The sequence below is a fragment of the Carassius auratus genome, chromosome 23, assembly GCF_003368295.1.
Source record: "Carassius auratus strain Wakin chromosome 23, ASM336829v1, whole genome shotgun sequence".
NCBI classification, from domain to species: Eukaryota; Metazoa; Chordata; class Actinopteri; order Cypriniformes; family Cyprinidae; genus Carassius; species Carassius auratus.
In genome coordinates this window covers 4,382,458-4,401,783 of record NC_039265.1, presented here as the reverse complement: position 1 = coordinate 4,401,783, position 19,326 = coordinate 4,382,458, and the positions used below count along the sequence as shown (strand labels likewise).

The 19,326-nt window shown below is 37.7% G+C and overlaps 1 protein-coding gene across 7 annotated transcripts in view; it reads left to right on the top strand.

Annotated features, from left to right (window-relative positions):
* Nucleotides 1-18,407, top strand: part of LOC113041041 (protein phosphatase 1 regulatory subunit 12B-like) — a 31,282-nt gene extending 12,875 nt beyond the window's left edge. The window contains exons 2-8 of one of the 7 annotated variants that reach the window (XM_026199321.1): nt 1,801-1,817; nt 1,928-2,063; nt 2,343-2,447; nt 2,799-2,849; nt 7,532-7,582; nt 11,219-11,289; nt 16,962-18,407. In XM_026199321.1, the coding sequence (XP_026055106.1) occupies nt 1,801-1,817; nt 1,928-2,063; nt 2,343-2,447; nt 2,799-2,849; nt 7,532-7,582; nt 11,219-11,251 (393 nt within the window). In that variant the 3' untranslated portion in view covers nt 11,252-11,289; nt 16,962-18,407. Of the gene's footprint in view, nt 1-1,800; nt 1,818-1,927; nt 2,064-2,342; nt 2,448-2,798; nt 2,850-7,531; nt 7,583-11,215; nt 11,290-14,958; nt 15,188-16,961 lie in introns of those variants that run through there. The other 6 variants (XM_026199319.1, XM_026199317.1, XM_026199316.1 and 3 more) reach the window with 6 other exon arrangements.
* Nucleotides 18,408-19,326: the final 919 nt, after the last annotated feature.

Sequence of the window (19,326 nt, the reverse complement as noted above, 5' to 3'; positions counted from 1 at the left end):
CCATTGACAGATTGAGGGGTCTAGAAGACTGTTCCAAGTCCAAGTTCCAAGTTCAGTCACACTTAAAAGGTTTACTGTTTGCACAATAAGTTAACTTAAACATGTTGACATTAAGATTCAATCACTATGACTGGATCAAGAAGATAAAAAAAACACCCAATCAGAAAACAGCTTGTTTAGAGTTGTCCAAAACCAATAGCTTTTGTATCCAGATTAGTGATCAGGTGGATGCAAACGTTCCCATGTGTTATGATGAAGAGGAGAGGATCCAAATGCAGGCTTTATTTGTAAACGTGGTCAGACAGACAGGGTCCAGTCCCAGCAAACAATAGTATCCTAGGCAAAGACAAAGATGAATCCGTAAACAGGCAAAGGTCAAACACCAGCAAACAGGTACAATCCAGGGTGAGACAAAATTAGTAATAGGATAAACAGTCCAAGGTCAAAAAACAAGAAGGCAAGGCAAAGCAAGGAAACACGGATACAAGAAACAGGTTACAGGCTAAACAGTAATCAGCATGTGTGGATGTGTGCAACATTTATAGTGTGAGACTGGTGAAGTGATGAGAGACAGGCGATTGCAATCGATGAGTAGTCCTGGCAAAGGATTATGGGAAATGGAGTCCAGGGTGAAGTGGCAGGAGTCTGGAATGGAGTGCCCTCTAATGAAGCTCGCGTGCACTCCAGCTAGAGATTGTGACACCATGAAAGAGAAGTGTGCTTAATTGTATTGAATGTGCACTTGTAGTGTACTTAAAATATAATATTAATTAAATAAAAGACCACTTAAGTGTACTTAAAGTGAGTTCACATTTACTTTGAATATGTTACACTTGAATACATTTATAAAGTGTACACTGTAACAATGGCAAATTAAAAGCTTTACTTCAAAGTACATTTTAAACCATTATACTTTAATAATATATATATATATATATATATATATATATATATATATATATATATATATATATATATATATATATATATATATATATATATATATATATATATTTATTCATTAAGCTGACTCTTTGATCCAAAGCGACTTACAATTGCTATATATGTCAGAGGTCGCACGTCTCTAGAGCAACTAGGGGTTATGTTATTTTGATGTGTTGGCTAACATACTAAAGCACATGTAAAGTACTTGATTACAATTTTAACTGTAGTGGATTACATTTTTATTACATAATACTGTATATATTTTGTATATAAAAATATATTTTAAATGTATTAAATTTGCATCTACATCAATACAAACTTGTAATCCCAAATATATTTAAATACATGAAATACAAGTTTCAACAGAAATAGTATTTAAAATATGCTAGGACAATATTTATTATAGCTTCAATTGAATTATTCTGAAAGAAGAAAGTTACATACACCTAGGATGCTTTGGAGGTGAGTAGAAGATGGATGAATTTTCATTCATGGGTAAATTAACCAAGTCCAAAAAAGCACTCTAAAGTGCAAATAATTGCGTTAATGTCAGAAAATATTACAAATAATTTTGTACTTAAATATATCATTTTAAAGTATATTATTTCTGGAAGTACTTTTTTGTGCATTTTTCTTTCACAAGGGTGCATTGCCTTCATGTGGAGATGTGGGTCTATGAGTAGCATAATCATGTACTTGAATGGTTTATCAATAAATACCATGCAATACTATGGTACATGAATGAAAAATAATAACTTTGTGAATATTACTAATGTGGTTATCACCGTTATATGTTAAATGAAAAGTTAAGCACATTTTATCTAACTTAGTTTTTTTTTTTTTTTTTTTTTCTAGCAAGACCGGGTGTCAAGGTAAGCTGCTATATTCCTTGTCTAAAACATTATTTATTAATTTTCTTTTTTACTGAAAGGGAAATTAATAAAAACTGGTATGATCAACACTTGATAATTGATGTTAAAAGCAGGTCAGACCCTAGTGGTGTGGAGTCTCCATCAGACAGACTGTCAGCCCGGACCAGCACATACACACGCAGAGAGAACAGACTCGCCTCTCTGAGCAAAACAGAGGACGACTCGGCCAGCAAGGACTATAAGAAGGTCAGGATAACTTTGACTAATAAAATACTTACTGTGTGTTCAATACATTAGATATTCTGCCTCAAATACTGTCCCCAGAGATAAGGGTGTTTTTAGGCATGGACAATGCATATATGTACTGTACAGTACAAATCAGTACTACATATATCTAAATGCCAATGTGTTTATCCAGTGCAGACCATTAGCGGTCTTCTGTTGACCAGCAACAGGAAAGCAGCTCCCAGTGGAGATGCTAAATTAGTCAGACGAACTCGACCCTTGTTTGTTTCACTTTATCAGCTGTATGAGGACGCACTGACTGAGAATGAGAAGCTGAAGTCTCGACTGCAGGACAGCAAACAGGAGCTCACAAAAATCCGCTCACAGCTTGACAGAGTCACACAGGTGAGAAAACAATCCCAGGAGATAAGAAGAGAGATTTTCTGTGGCCTGAATCATCCGCCAAGAGGAGAGACCTGTGTTAAAATAATAGCACAAACCAGCTCTCAGAAAACAATCAGGCTCCCCAAGGCCTGACTTTTGTAGTAGCTCACAGCCTCAGGAATTACAGTCTGTGAAAAGCAAATAATATATCCAGATACTGATCCACCACTAGTTTCTTATTAAAACATTCAACTTTTGTAAATATTTTGCTTTGAATATGAATTCACAGTATTATTTTACTCCTTTTACTGTTTTGTTTCTATGTGCATTGGTTCTCTTTTGCTTATTAATCTTTCTGTGAATGTTTTTCAGAAGCAGGACAGAATATCAGAGAGGTCCTCTGTATTTGAATCAGAGAAAAGGGTATATATGTTATCATCATATAATCACTATTGACACTTTCTGAGAAATTTCAATGTGTTTCTAAGACCTTGAACTGATATTCTTCCTCCATGCTGTTCTCATAGTAGCTAAATAGTAATTTGTTCCCTATCGAAATGTAACTCCTGTTGAACTGTCATTGACTGCTTGGGGAAACTCCTGTTTACTCTGTTACTGAAGCCTGATTTGTAAAAATTTTTGTAGTGGCACAAACCAATGGCACTCGAGCCCACCAGAAGGTTCAGAGCCGACTGCTACTGTATATAAGTCGTCCCGGAGCACCATTTCATCAGAATCTTCTCCTTCAGCAATGAGACCATCTCTTTGCTAGTGTTGTTTTTTGCGGCCTGTTTTAATTTTAGTTTTAGTTTAGTGTTTGTGTGAAGTTGTCATTTTAGTTTTTATTAGTTTTAGACACGTTCATTCTCTTTATAGTCTAGTCTAGTTTTAGTCAACGAAAACCGATGGCAATTTAGTCTAGTTTTAGTCAATGAAAATTTTATTTTAGTCTCTTTTTAGTAATACCATTCTATTTAACCCAGTCAATATAGTACAAGAACCTAGTAGTATAGACAAAACCACAATTTTATTTTAGACAAACCCATTTCAAACAAGGTTATCTTATTAAAATTATTGTTCCCTTTCGAAAGGGAACTCCCCGCTGCATCTGGAATGGATGTATTCTTGAGTCTATAAGGTAACCATGGTTCCCTGAGAATAGGGAACGAGACGCTGCGTCCTTTAGAGGGCGCTAGGGGAATGCTGTCAGTATGACCGGTGTCTGAAGCATGAATGAAAAAAACGACAATGAACTCTATATTGGCAGATGTAGCCCATGTCATAATCAGTATTGCTACTGCATTCTGCTGAGGTCTCCGCTCATCAGAGCTAGTTAGGGTGTACTCACACTGCCAGTTTGAACCGTGACCGAGTGCGTTTAACCACCAAAGCGCGGTTCGTTTGACTAGTGTGAGTGCTCCGAATCGTGCCCGGGCGCGGCTCGATTAGCCGGCCCTGGCCCGCTTGGAAGAGGTGGGCCAGGGCACGGTTCAGTTGGACTCGGGCGCGGTTCGCATGCAGTGTGAGCGCTAACCGTGCCGGAGCACAGAAAAGGACGCTTTGCATCACGGTTTTGCGACGCTCCAAAACCAACATGGCAGGGAAAGGGTCGCTTTGGTCTACGGCAGAGGTGCAAAACGCATAAAAACTAAAAACTGCAAAGTCCTTGCTGCACTTCAGCTGGTACCTTGCAAACATCCTCATACGAGCAGCACGATTACGTGAAAATTTTCACGCCACCAAGGCGACACATCTGTTTAACAACAGGCTGTGGACCAAACAACACAAAATTATCCACAAAGAAAACAGAGCGATGCACTCCATTGTGTTCAGAGAGCGCCGCTCTTCCTGTTTATCCCGAAACCGTCGCACCATAATGACGTAAGCGTGCTCCGGCACGAATGCTGAAACCCTATATGTGAGTGCAGGCCAGAGGGGGAGTGGGGAGGGGGGACAATCGTACTCGGGCCCGGTTCATGGCAACCGTGCCTAGTGTGAGTACACCCTTAGATAGCCATCTCGAGGCCGCCTTGATGAACCGCTTCAAGGACTGAGCATTGTTTGGCTTCCTCTCATTTAAGAGGGTTATTCTGCTGAAGCCTCCGCTCTCCAGAGCTCCTCGTAGGCAGCAGTTAGGTGTACGTGGTTTTCTTCAAGCCTCACCAACTGTTTAGTTGTTTAGTTTAGTGTAGCCAGGTCTCCTCTCATTCTGAGAGTCATTTGCTAGACCTCCACTCTAGAGCTCAGAATTTGGTAGGTGACCTAGTCTATGAGGCACTCATCCCTCAGCATGGTGGCGTTGGTATACCATTCCCCTAGCACCCTCTAGAGGACGCAGCGTGGAGTTCCCTTTCGAAAAGGAAAGGTCTCAGGTTACGCATGTAACCATGGTTCCCTGAGAATAGGGAACGAGATGTTGCATCTTTCTGCCATGCCTCGGGAACTCCTGCATCCTTCAGAAAAAGATGTGGATGTTGTATTTCACAGGTGCCCTTTTATACTCTCAGTAGCATTACTGATTATGTCATGGACTACACCTGCCATTGTCGAGTTCATTGTCATTTTTTCATTCATGCTTCAGACACCAGTCACGCTGACAGCGTTCCCCTAGCGCCCTCTAGAGGATGCAGCGTCTTGTTGCCTATTCTCAGGGAATGATGGTTACATGCGTAACCGGAGATGTTACCTTATAGACTCAAGAATACATCCATTCCAGACACGGAAGACTCTCTGATTTGAATTTACAACATTTATTTTACCAACCAAACATGTTAGAAGTACACACACATAAATTTAATTAAAAACAATAAATAAAATTAAAATACGTTTTTAAAATCTGCAAACTTTTCTCCCAAAGACGAACCTCAGCTGGCTGGCCATCGGCCGAGGCTGAATTCAGATATTAATTATACACTATTTGTTTACAGTTGTCTTGTTTTTGATGAGAAATACAGCCAATGGTTTAAGATTGTTTTACGTCTGTACATAAAGAAATTATTAATTCATCAACTCATTCATCACAAGACTTGTACTGCCAAATTATTTCTTCTCACTGGTGATTCCCGACAGTTTTAGAGGAGAATTACTCCTCATCGCTCCCCTGTCGTTTCAAAGAGTAGTACAACGTTGAATACGACGATTATAAAAGCCCTGTCTGTTTGGGAAGGTGTGCTCGCAGTCAGCGGAGCTAGGCGAAAGTATAAATCCTGCTTAACTTTGTTGTTGTCTTCTAAATAATGCCGCAAGTGGGGCTTGTGATGTTGCTTGTGACGTTGCCTGCGTCTGCGCAGTGCGACCTGATGCAGTCTGATGTCCATAAACCATATACTTAAAAGAGCAAATTTCGCCTTTCTACATTCATACATTTAATTTCCTCCCCTTCTGCAATGAACCGTCATCAGTAAAAATGAGCTTCTGGAAAGCCATTCCGGGTGTGTCAGATTTGGTTCTGTAAACTATAGCACAAGGCTACTTGCATCAGTTTGCTCCCAGTCCATCTGTGTTCAGAGTTTTTGTGCAGACTTCGGTACAAAACAGCGAATCTCATGTTCTTTGAGCCGAAGTGCCTGCAACACTGCCTGCAAAGGGTGACGTAAAAATGGTCCCCTTAGCGAACAGTGGGTCAGGCTTCTACAGGCGATACATCCTCGTTCTTAAAAAGATGGCCATTCAAATTGTTGACTTTGAAGCAGATCCTTACACAAATTTGGCATGAGGACTGATTTCTGCCTGTGGATCTGAAAGATGCTTTTTTTCCCTAAAAAATATGAGCCTGTGTCAAATACCATTCTTAAGATTAACCGTCAAGGGAGTGGCAGATCAGTATCGGTCTTACCATTTGGTCTGTCCCTGGCCCCCACACTTTTATGAAGTGCATAGACACAGCTCTTCCCCTCTAAGACAGATGGGAATCACCTAGAGTGTCTTGGCGTGCAAATATTAAGGTCTCTCTGAAGTATTGTGTTTAAATGGACAAATTCACACAAAAATTATGTCCAAATGCCCACCTTGGTAAGTATCCTATAGCAGACATAGTTGGCTGAACTTACTTGGTGCTCTTTAGCCCCTTTCACACTGTGATTCTGGAAAATGCAAAGGTAATGTGCCCCCGCAATTGTTCCCGGGTCGCTAGATTTTGCCCCTTTCACATTGCCAGTGATTTCCCGGGAATGTGTTCGTGCGTTTACACACAACCCGTAAAGGTCCCGTAATGATACGTGACATCAGTTGCACGGAAATGTGCGTCATCACTATGACACAGCATTTGTTCTGGCTTTTGTTCACACAGAGCTAGTTCCCGGGACTGAACCCGGCAATTTTTCTGGGTCCCCAACCTGGGATCGATCCCAGAATCAATCCCGGGATGTGTTTGCGTTCACACAGAAGGCAATCCAGCAATGTTCCGGCAGTTTTCCGGGTCCAACGTGCAGTGTGAAAGGGGCTTTTGTGGCTCAGGCTTATGGAGCCCTTGCTGAGTGTTCCTGGGCTGCAGGCTAAGTTCTGTATCTGCTTATTAGCAAGGTTCTACTGGATATGTTCCCCAAGCACGTAAAGGGAGTTACCTTTTGATAGGGAATGCTCCGGTTACTCCTGTAACTTCGGTTCCCTGAGATAAAGGAACTAGTGTTGCGTTACTGGCTGTGCTGTAGTTGCATGCGAATCGATGGCTGACACTTCAGTCATTGATTCTGATTAAATTGGCCAACTTATATAGTGGGATCGAGCACCATTGTTTTCTGCAGCTTCACAAATGTTAACAAATCAGGCTTCAGTAACAGAGTAAACAGGAGTTTCCCCAAACAGTCATCAGTGTTGACATGACACTCGTTCCCTTACGTGAGTAACCGGAGCATTTCCAAACTGTTTTAATTTATCTTATAATTATATAAGTTCAGTCATTTAAAATTTTAATTTAATTTAATTGTTACATTTGCATAAATATAAAAAATACAAATTATTTAAATAAAACATATAAATATAAAACAAATATAAAAAATTGTTTTGTTTTACAGATTATAAAAAATAAATAAATCTTAATTATAGTTATTTATTAATTGTGATTTTATTTATTTATATATGTATTTTTTTTTCCTGTGCTTGTGTAGGAAAAAGAAGCTTTGGAGAAGAGGGTTACAGACATGGAAGAAGAATTAAAGGTAAAAGAAAAACGTATATTAAATGTGTTTATTTTTTAATTTTTAGGATTAGTTATTATGAGTTGGGGTGACTTGTGGGCGCATGTTCAAAGATGCTAACTTCAACTTTTACCTTGTTTGACAGTTTATTTGAACTGACTGTTAAAAAGGTCAGATCACAAGATTTTAACAGCTAGTGTAACTACCATGCCTCTTTTGACCAATGTTAGTCAATCTCAGACACCACAAAACTTGCTACTGGCCCACACCAAAGTCATGGTCACTACTCTCGGCTCTGTAGCATATCACAGCTGCAGCAGTACATGTTGACCTAGTTCCAGCTACACCAAGGCCGTACTGAATCCAGCACAGAGACACGGCACGGCTTTTGTTCAGCATTCCAGCAGTAATTGCACATAGCTGGCATTTTGAGGGGCCAAGAAGAGCATGGTGCCAAATATATGAAAGGCCAAATCAGTGTGAGGGAGATGAGATATCTGCGGCTGCTGTAGTCCGCCAGGCTCAGTTAGATAATTGATCCATGTTGCAATTGAGGTAACATGGACTCTGGGGTGTTTTGGTTCAAATTAGTTAAAAGTTCATTAAATTAGAGCCAAGATATGCAGATGATATGAAATATGCAAACAGCTTTACCTCCAGAATACAATGGAGGGAATAAAATACACTTTTAAAAATGAAAGGTTCCAATAAGGTTTTTTTTTCACATATGAAAAATTGCTGTTAATTTACCTACGCTAAGGCCATTCAAGATGTAAGTGACTGTAGATTGTTGTCAGTAGAACAATAAAGATGAATTTTAGCTGAAATGGTGGTCATTGGTGATTCATTAAATGTAAGTTAGAGACTACTGTCAATTTGAGAGTCAAAAAAAGCATATCGGACAACACAAAATTAATACCTGTGGCTCCTGACGATATATCTTCAATCAGTCTGTGCAAGAAACTGAACACTATTTACAACATTATTACCTGTAATCCAGAGCCTCAGTCAAGTGGTTGATTCACTTTATATGCTTTTATATGCTTCAGAGATGCAAAATATCTGTGTTTCACATCATTTTTGGGTGCTTGATTATGTAAATTAACTGAATCAGTTCTGAACCATTTCATTTCAGTCCATTGAAACAAACTCTCTGAAAGAGTTAGTCTGCGTAAAGAGCAAGAACACGCCAATCAGTGTCATCAGCAGCAATGCACAGGACTTGATTGAGAAGAATGTCTCCAAAGAAGTTTGTCTTTGGATGTAAGGGAAATACAGCCTTGTTCAGCTTACTTAAGAACCCATTGTTACGTAACAGTGGATGCAATTTGTTTTTCCGGGCAGCAATGGAGTTTTGCAAGTGTGTTTGTTTGTTCCCGTCATTTCAGTGATGAATAATGATGAAGTCCCAGTTTGATGCTGGATTTGCACATCATTTGATAATAAAAGATGACGCAGTCCCAGTGATTAAAGACTCCAGTCATGATTGTTGGCAATTGGCCTGCAAGTGTTCGCGAATTTTTAGCTCCAGCCACAGCGCCCCTCCAGAAGCTTGGTTGCTTTCAGAGAGAATCATAAATCTGTATCTTTTATAAAGATGATAAAACTAAAGACTCTTTGGAGATATTAAATATGCAGTACTAGTCGACTTCAATGCTCTGCCATTAGGCTTTAAGCTTGACTTCGACTAGTCGCCCGTCCTATACAGGGCGCAACAGGACAATAAATGTTCGAAGGACTTCCACATTTATGCAAAAATTTTCAAAAAAGTTAAAATTAAAGATAAATGTATACACCGAAAGGTCCACAAGACGTGTGATTATATTACTGGATTTCTCAATAAAATAGCTTTTAACTAAAAATTCCAAGCATGTATTTGTTAATAACTAAATCCCACAGCGCCACTACTACTAGAGACGCTACCATAAAGAAATAATTCACACACACAATCGCTCTCACTAATGCATTCATAAATATAATCTTTACTGTGTTACATTATCTGTATCTGATTTAGAACAAGCAGAAATCTGTGAAAAATATAACAACCCAAAGGCAAAATAACTGATGAAAATGAGCTGTTATAGGGGTATGGGGCCATAGGGGCCATGGGGCCATGTACGCAGCGCTGTGTCATATGCCATAGCTGTGCACAAGGTGTTCTTCACAGCTCCAGACTTATTTGTTCATTAAAGGGGGGGGGGGTGAAATGCTCGTTTTCACTCAATATCCTGTTAATCTTCAGTACATATAGAGTAGTACTGCATCCTTCATAAATTCAAAAAGTCTTTAGTTTTATTATATTTATAAGAGAAAGATAGTCTGTACCGATTTTTCCCGGAAAAACACGACCGGCTGGAGGCGTGACGTGTGGGCGGAGCTAAAGAATCACGAGCGTGAATAGGCTTTTGCGTTGAGAGCATGTGGAAGCTGTGACATTACCATGAGGGAAAACCCATCCTCCAAAACAAACCATGGCTTACAGTCAGATTCAGCCGTTTATTTATGATCCAGAATCAGATCCCGAGGCTGAAACTGAACGAGAGCAGCAGCAGCAACGACTCGCTCCGAGCGGGGCTCGAACCCAGGTCTCCGATGGGAGGCGGACGCACTAACAAGGAGGCAGAGATATTTGAAGCAGTTTTACTCACCGCCTGTGGTTCCAAAACACGATAGTGACCCTTTTTCCTTGGGATTGCATCATCCTTAAGAAATAAACGATACGCAAATCCGTCGTCAAACTGGGCCTTGTGAACAAGCATCTTCGAAATGCAGGGAACAAACAAAAACACTTGCACAACTCCGTTGATGCTCTGTAAAAATAAACTCCATCCACTGGTCCCTTAATGCTGTTTTTTTTTTTTTGGGTAATCTGTGCAGGGTTGTCTTGCCCTGGCAACCAAAAACACACTTCTTTTGTGACTTTTCGCGATGCTCTCGCTCTGATCAGTGAAGTCTGTTGTGCTCTCAGTGCTCTGCTATACGGGAGCGCACGCTCTTCCGGCAGACGTGCCCTCAGGACCCATATAAGGAAATTCCGCTCCATCTAACGTCACACAGAGCCATACTCGAAAAAACTTTCCGAAACTTGTGACAAACCGGAAGGAGTATTTTGGGAACAAAAATACTCCTTCAAACGTACAACTTAATTTTTGAAACTTTGTCCATGTTTAGCATGGGAATCCAACTCTTTAACAGTGTCAAAAACTCAGTATGCATCAAATAGCATTTCACCCCCCCTTTAATGACGGCCTCAGCGACTAGTCAGCTTCAACTTAAAAAAATCTGAAGTCGTTCAACCCCTACTTCTATACTGTAGGTACTCAAGGTTAACATGAGATTGGCCAAAACTATATTGTCCCCTTTAATGTATCATCAAGAGCCATGGGTATCAATCTTTTGTGTGAAGAGCCTAAAGAACGTTTGTCCACTATAAAGAACCTTATTTTTTTCAATGGAACGGTTCCATAAATGTTAAAGATTCTTGATGGAACTATTAATACATTAAAGAACTTTTATTCTTAACAGTGTATATTTATGCAGCTTTTCAGACACTAATTGGTAAGTCCAACAGACTCTCACTTCATCGAGGTCATAATCATAATAAAATGAGAAGCACTTGTGTTTGTTTGATCAGTGATGTCACTGTTGCCCCAGCAGACACCTTCAGTGAGGTTTCGCTACCAGCCCTGAGTTCATCCTCAGCTGGACTGGGTGAAAGGGGGCAGATGGTGAGTGGTTTTGCCCCACGCGTGATTGCCTGCTCACACATACCTAAACACACCCATTTCTACATAGTGAGAGTCATGTAGATCACTCTTTGTCATAGATTTGTATCCATACTTTTTTTGTCTTTAATGCTCTCGAAACAATTCTTACTGTAATTAAAACAGCAGGCTTAACGTCCTATGAAGATGACAGTGAGCACTGTATGAAAAACCACTACTCGTTGTGACCAAATAATAAAATGACAATCCCAGAATGCATTGGCTGAGTAAAATCGTACTGTTGATTAGAAATGTTATGTTGATGCCATGACATAATTACTAGATGATAACCTGGGACGTCCTGGAAATTAGAAGCAACATGCTAACGCCAAACTCTGTCCGCAAAAGTCGTGATTAATTTAATACTGTTTTCGACTCCAAGCCTCGATTCCACTGCAATTGAGTAAAATTTAGTTTTCTGCACAAAATATTTATAGCACATTATCAAGAACTCACAATATCAATTTTAACAATCCAAAAAAAAAAAAATAATAATAATAATAATCACTCTCTGGCCAAATATGATTTCACTGTGAAAACAAAGGTTAGGATTATAATTTTTCCAGTATATTATAGCACACCATAAATGTATATCAGCACCATTTGCTGTTTACTTTTGAGATCTGATGTAGCATTTGAATCTAGAATCAGTGAAGTGTAAAATCAAACTTAACAAGGGGTTTGGAATCACTTGTTATCAAGTCATGTCTTGCTGCCTATGTTAAGTGTTTCACATGGCTGTTTTTGAAGGATGTTACATTAGGTTAGTTAGCTGGTTATGCAGCATAGGCTACTGAGTAAGGAAGAGAGGCTCAGCAGAAAGAGACGAGAGCTTCAGCGCCATCTAAAAGCCATTTTGTGACAAATTCATTCATGAGTTGAAGCACAACAGCACTTGTACTGGTTATCTGTGCTGGCCGTTATGACATGCCAACCTCCATTTATCAAAGCAGTGCGTTTTTTCATTGAGTTAACAATTTAAATATGACTACAGATGCTCTTTGTAGAGACAAAACAATGAATCAAGAAAGAGCTCTGAACAGATGCCGGATGCCTCGCAGTTCTCTGTTGGTTTTTCATGCATTGAAGAAACTCAATGGCCTGGTCCCAGATCCATAAGCTGTGAAACCATGTTTGGAAACGGTGTCAAACCTCAGGGTTTCCCCACATGCTGGTTCAGGAAGTTTCTGAGGTTGACCACAGATGCCTCACACTGCTCATTAATCTCCTCACTGCACAATGTGGCTTTTATAAAAGAAAATAGTGGTGATTACTACTTTTAAAAGTCATCCAATAAAAACTAGATTTTATATTAAGTAAGTGGTCATGAAGATGTTTGCAAGCCTGTTCTCCTCATCCTTTTAATGAATGACTAGTTGCACGTGCTGTTTGTCAGTTCATCCAACACAAATTTCTTTTCTCACCTGATCGTCTCTGCATGCTTATATTTCTGTTTCCATTCTAAAGTCAGCATGAAACTCGTTTTATTTGTATTGTGACATTTAAGAGTGAAACATGATTTATATTCTAATGCATTTAACATAATATTTGTTTCCTATTCAGATGTCCTTAAGAAAGATATAGGACCAGACTCGTTTATTGTTGACTTTGTTTAATTTTATTCATCAGAAATTTATTGATCGATGAAAAGTTATCTTATGTCAGGCTTATATGTCAGGTGCTTGGAAGGTGGAGAAATAGGAGGGTGGTGCAACAATTTCAAGCCAATATATAAGTCAAATGTGGCGATATGGATTTTCACCAGAGCTAACAATTAAAGTGTTAGTAAAAAAAACAAAAAAAAAAACAAAAAAAAGGATTGATAAAAATTTCCATCGATATTTAGATTTCGTTAGTCATTTACCCCTAGTATGAAGTGTTTATAAAAAAAGATTGGTGCAGTAAAAATTGTTTAATGTTTAGATTTCACTAAGGCATTTTCACTAGAATGAATCAGATACAGTATGTTAACTTTAACATGCTTTCTATTGTGATTGAGAAACTGAACCAAGAAATGGGCTGATGGTGCGATAGGGTACCTGTGATGTCCCAAAGGGGAAGTTTAGGTGATTATAAAAACAGGATTGTCACAATAATAGTGTTCAAACCTTGGATGTTTTGTAGAATGCAAGATGCCAGTATTTTAGTTTTACTACACAATTAAAGAGAGTAGAGAAAGACTGACATAAACTAACTGACTCATTCAAAAGCAGTATTATTACATGGCTACATTATTATATACAGAATCCATTATTAAAAAAGATTGGTACAATATATCCTTGGATTGCCTTAGACCACTGGACCTTTTTATTAAACCACTTCGTCAGATACAACAAAGGTATTTTGATGAATGTTAAAGGGATACTTCCCCCCAAAATAAAAATGACCCCATGATTCACTCACCCTTAAGCCATCCTACAGTAGGTGTATTTGACTTTCTTCTTTCAGACAAATCCAATCAGAGATATACGTATAAAAAAATGTCCTGGCTTCTGAAGTGAAGCGAAGAGTTTGTGTAAGAAAAAATCCATATATATAACTTTTTAAACCGTAATCTCTAGCCCAGGGGTGCCCAAACTTTGTCAAAACCTGCAGAGTTTAGCTACAACCCAAATCAAACACACCTGAACCAGCTAATCAAGCTCTTACTATGCTAAAAAATTCCCGGCAGGTGTGTTGAGGCAAGCTCAACTCTGCAGAACCGAGTTTGGGCATCCCTGCTCTAGCTAACTAACTAACTACCATACATATAAGTTCATGAGAGAGCGAGAATATGCTAGTCTCATGAGCACAGCAAAGGGAAGCCAGTCTCCAACATTCATAACAAATTCTCATTTTGTATTTCTAATTTGTGACCGATATTGTTTTGCTCTTTCCTCTGTGCTGCCGCATTTGTCACTTCTCACCGGAGTTTACACTACAACGATGTCCTGCGTCATCCCCTGCATACCACTCTCTCATGGAAAGAGTATGACAGTTATTAAAGCTAGTGATTGCGGTTTATAAAGTTTGAAATGCACACGCATCTCGACCACCATTCACTGCTATTATAAAGCTTGGAAGAGCTAGGACATTTTTAATATAACTCTGACTGTATTGGTCTGAAAGAAGAAAGTCATATACACATAGGATGATTTGAGGGTAAGTAAATCATGGGGTAATTTATATTTTTGGTGAACTATCCCTTTAATGGTAATCAAACAGTTTCTGTTCCCATTTACTCCTATTATATATATATATATATATATATATATATATATATATATATATATATATATATATATATATATATATATATATATATATATATATATATATTAAAAATTTCTTTTTTTTTTTTTTTTTTTTTGTCCAAAGTCAATGGAAACTTGAACTGTTTGGTTACTAACATTCTTCAAAATATGCACTTCTGGGTCACCTTAACATTTGGATGAACAACAACACTTTTCTCATGAATAATGTGCAGTGATGAATTAGAAACACAATAAGACCAGGAATGTAAATAAAATTAGATTTCATGTTGACTTTGTTTTAAGTTACTCAACACTTAATGCTGTTCATTTTTGTTGCCAACCCCTTTCTGATGTTCTTTCACACTCGCTCTCATGATTTTGGGCCTCTCTGTATCTCCAGACCTTTCCCGCTCTGGCTCGATTACAGGCTCTCCGCAGGGGGAACGCGCGCCTCCTACAGGAGAATAAAGCCATGCTGCGCTCCCTCGCTCACTTCACTCAGACGGCCTCTCTCCCTGAGTCGGACGATCTCTAGTCCTCCTCCCTATCTCTCTGTGTCCCTTCCTCCTTCCTGTTCTCCGTTGCACCCTGTTGTCTTCCTCCTCTGTACCGCTGCTGCTCACCTCTCAGGCAGGTCTCCTTGTTTCATTCCTTTGTTTTGCATTGGTAAGGCTTTTTCGCTCCTTCTTTCTTTCTCCCTGTTTCTCTCCTGGGTCTGGGGAAGGGTAACCCCTCACATTCCTGCTGCAGGTGGAAGCTTTGAAGATATTTATAGATCTTCCAAACATGTCCAAACATCTCTATACTTCAGCAGTGTCCAAATCAAATCACAGCCTCTGTAGTGTCACATTCTAGTCTCTGTCAACACATCCGCTCACTGGTTATTAATAACTTCACTGACTGTTGGATGACTATATTACACGCAGATAGCTATAAAAGTAAGCAATTATTATTATTTTTTATTTCATTAAAATAAAATTCAAATTAAAACACTGGTTATTAATAACAATACAGACTATCGGATGCCTAAATTACAAACACAATATGTAAGAATATGAATGTGTATACATAACATTGATTATAGATATTGGATGTTTATATTATAAATTGATCACAATAAAAGAAAAAAATATATAAAAATGAAACTAAAATAGAATAATGATATACTATTAAACACACTGGTTATAAATGACACGGAATGCCTATATTATAAACAGACAATAATAAACAATTAAGCATAAACATATTTGTAAAAATTAAATTAAAAAAATAAAATGACAAAAATAATGACAGAATATGCCTATATTATATTGCTTATATTACAAACATAAAAAACATAAAAATAATTTCAAAACAGTAAAATTTATAAAATTACAAAATTAGAATAATAATAGAATATGTAAATCACTGGTTTTAAATGACACAGACTATTGGATGTCTATATTACACATGGATAGCAACACAAATTTACAAAAATTATTGTAAAAATGAATATAATAATTCTATAATATGTAACTGGTTATAATTTACAGACTATTGGATGTCTATATTAAAAACAGATAATAAAAAATTACAGATTAAAAAAATAAAAATATGGAACTACAATAAAAATATACAGAATGTACAAAATATGGGTTAATAATTATTTATATTTTTGATTGAATATGGGTCGTATTTACAATTCAGTATTTGCAATTCAGCAGCTGATTTAACAAATAATGGTTTTAATTGTTGGAATTAGTTGAGAGGACCGAGACAGGCCAAAGTCTTTGATGCAATTTACAAGTTCTGAAAATCTTATGTTAGATAGTTAGATATTTATCGAACATATTTAAAAATTATCTTTCTAAAGAACATGGGATTTGTGCCTTTATTGCTTAAAAACAGCAGGACACCAATTACTATCCTGTTCATATTCAGAATGCCAGAACTATCCACAGTGCTGCGAGTCTCTCTCTCTCTGTGTGTGTGCTAGTTATTTCTAAAAGGGAGGACAAAAAAAGCTTTGTTGTCTTATCCGACGGTTGGAAAGATGTGATATGAAGTCATGAGTGGCTGGGTTTGCTCTTCTGTTAAAGCTTTTATAGGTCTGGCAATGCTTTCTTACTCACTGGAGTAGGAGGAGGTGAACCTCTCTATGCATGAGCACAAATTCACATGGCACTACCAACTGCCAGTCCAATAAAAAATATATTCTGTGGTGTTATGATACAGCAATGTTTGCATGCTTTATTGTGAAGTACTGTCAAATGAGATTAAGAGAAGAACCATTTTAACTTTGTAGTGTATTGCCATCTGATGGGCACTGCGATTTTGTTGTCACATGACCAAACACCTGACCACTAAATAATTAAGTAAATGAATTCATTCTTCTCACTCATTTTCATCTTTAATCAATCTCAGGTTTTGACAGAACTCAAGTCTGATAACCAGCGGCTAAAAGATGAGAATGGAGCCTTAATCAGAGTCATCAGCAAACTTTCCAAGTGAGGACAGCCGGTTAAAGAAGAGGAGAAATACTGAACAGAAAGAGACCAAATCTGAGAATTTCACAATGACTTCACATTGATCTGCTCTTGGTGCAGCAGCTCAAGGGTTAAAGAGTTTGGCTAACCAAAAGTTTCAAATTTTGTCATAATTTACTTATGTTGTTACAAACTGTTATCACTTTCTTTCTTCTCTGGAACACAAAAGAATTGTTCATACAATTCATACAGTGAAAGTCAGTCATCACCAAAACTGTTGTGTTCAAGAGAAGAAAGCAAGTATCCACTTTCTTAAAAAATATGGTGATAGCCTGATTTAGATAATTTCTATCTGGTTTAGGTGGTTGACTGATGGGACAACCAGCTAGTGGAGCTGAGGTCAACCAACATAACCGACCATTTTTCTGCTGACGAAGGCCAGACTGAGTTGGTTAAGTGTTCAAAAACATTGAACTAGTTAACTGGTTTTGCCACCTTAAGTTGGGCTGACTTGTAGTTTGCAGTAGGGTACTCCAATCACACTGTAAGAACAGTGTTTGGTTGAATGTCCATAATAGTCCAAGCTGGTTTAAAGGTGCTAAAAATAAAGGTTCTTTATTGACATCAGTGGTTATACAGTATATGTTAAGAACTGTTCACTTAAAGGTTCTTTGGGGAAACCCAAAATGGTTCTTCTTTGATAGGAAACCCCCTTTTTGGAAACAGATTGCCACTAGTCTCCATGTGGAACCAGCACAAACATTCTCTTAAACCAGCAAAATTTTGTTTGTGAGGCTGGTCAAGGTTTCTGATGAAGCTGGCTGACTAGAAGACTCTTGCTTGTCAAGAAGCCTTGTGGGAACAACAGTACATTTCGGATAAACAGCCAAACCACAGCATTGGTCACTAACTGTTCTGGTCTTTTCAGCAGGGAAAAGCTGAACAAACTGCCATTCCCTTAAACGGTATTTGATCATCAGTCAAATCGAATTATTCTGAAAGCGGTCGTTTGGTTCAGTATGATCTTCAGATGCTCTGCCAAAACATTCTAAAAGGAATGTTCCCACTGAGAGATGATGTCACTCTCCTCCTGTCAACCCATTTGTCCTGCTTGCTTTTACATTTGTAGAGTTTATATATGACCTGATGGGCTGAAGAATGGATATGTCGAACCAGTCAAATGTTTTATATTTATTTGTGCCTTTTGTTTGTAATTACGTGTAACTATATGGATGAAACCGAAACACATCACACATATGCCATTTCAGATGCTTTGTTTTTCATAGTCCACAGTTTTTAACCTGTAATCTTGAAACAATGCTCACAGCACTTTGTGATTTTTGTTGTTTGCCTGAGTATTAAAAACACACTGTAAAATACAAAAGAATGTAGTCAAGTGGCTTTTTAGTAGCAGTGCTGCCCCCTGCCTGCCTGTATGATCATCACAGCCATTATACAGGTTCCACCATTTTCATTTTCATTTAGTGTTCTTATGTGCTTCAGATGTGCATTTTCACTTCGGTTTCAAGTAGCCATTTCTTATCAGGCCAATAAAGTCTTCATTTTACGAAAAGTTCAAGTATATTTTCTAAGTATACTTTATGTAGTAAATATACTAGTAGTATACTTGTACTACTGTATTTCAATACTTATTGGGACTAAATTTTTTTTTCTAACAGTAGTAAAGTAACTGAGTAGACAATTAATTCAACTAGTTTAGTCTAGATTAAAATCTACATTAAATTAGATTGAAACTACACTTAAAAGGGGACTTGTTGGGATACTGTTAGTATACTAGTTACTGTACATATTTCTAACTCTTTTTCTTTTGTTTGTTTTGTTTTTGAAAATACACTTTAAAGAATACTCTTATTAAACTACTAGTTAGTAATATACACTTGCAGTATAAAAACTTTTAAACTAATAGTTTACTCTGAGTGTATTTCAATGTGTACTTTCATAAACTGTGGACTAGAAGTATATTAGTAGTAAACTAACAGTATACATAAAGTTTGTTGCGATACTAAAGAAACACTTTTTCATAAACTAATTGGGTAATCAAGTTTACTACTTTTACACTTAAAATACACTTAAAAGAACAAAGGGAAATTTTGTACCGAGAGCTTTGAAGTAGTTTGAAACTGTACACAAGTACATTTATATAAGTGTACTTACTACTTGGTAATTATACTTAATGGTAATATTATATATAAGGTTTTTGAAGTCACTCTAACCACCAAATATCTGCTTCTGAAACCACAAGACAAGGCTTACACCATCAGAACTGTAATTGTAGGTCATAA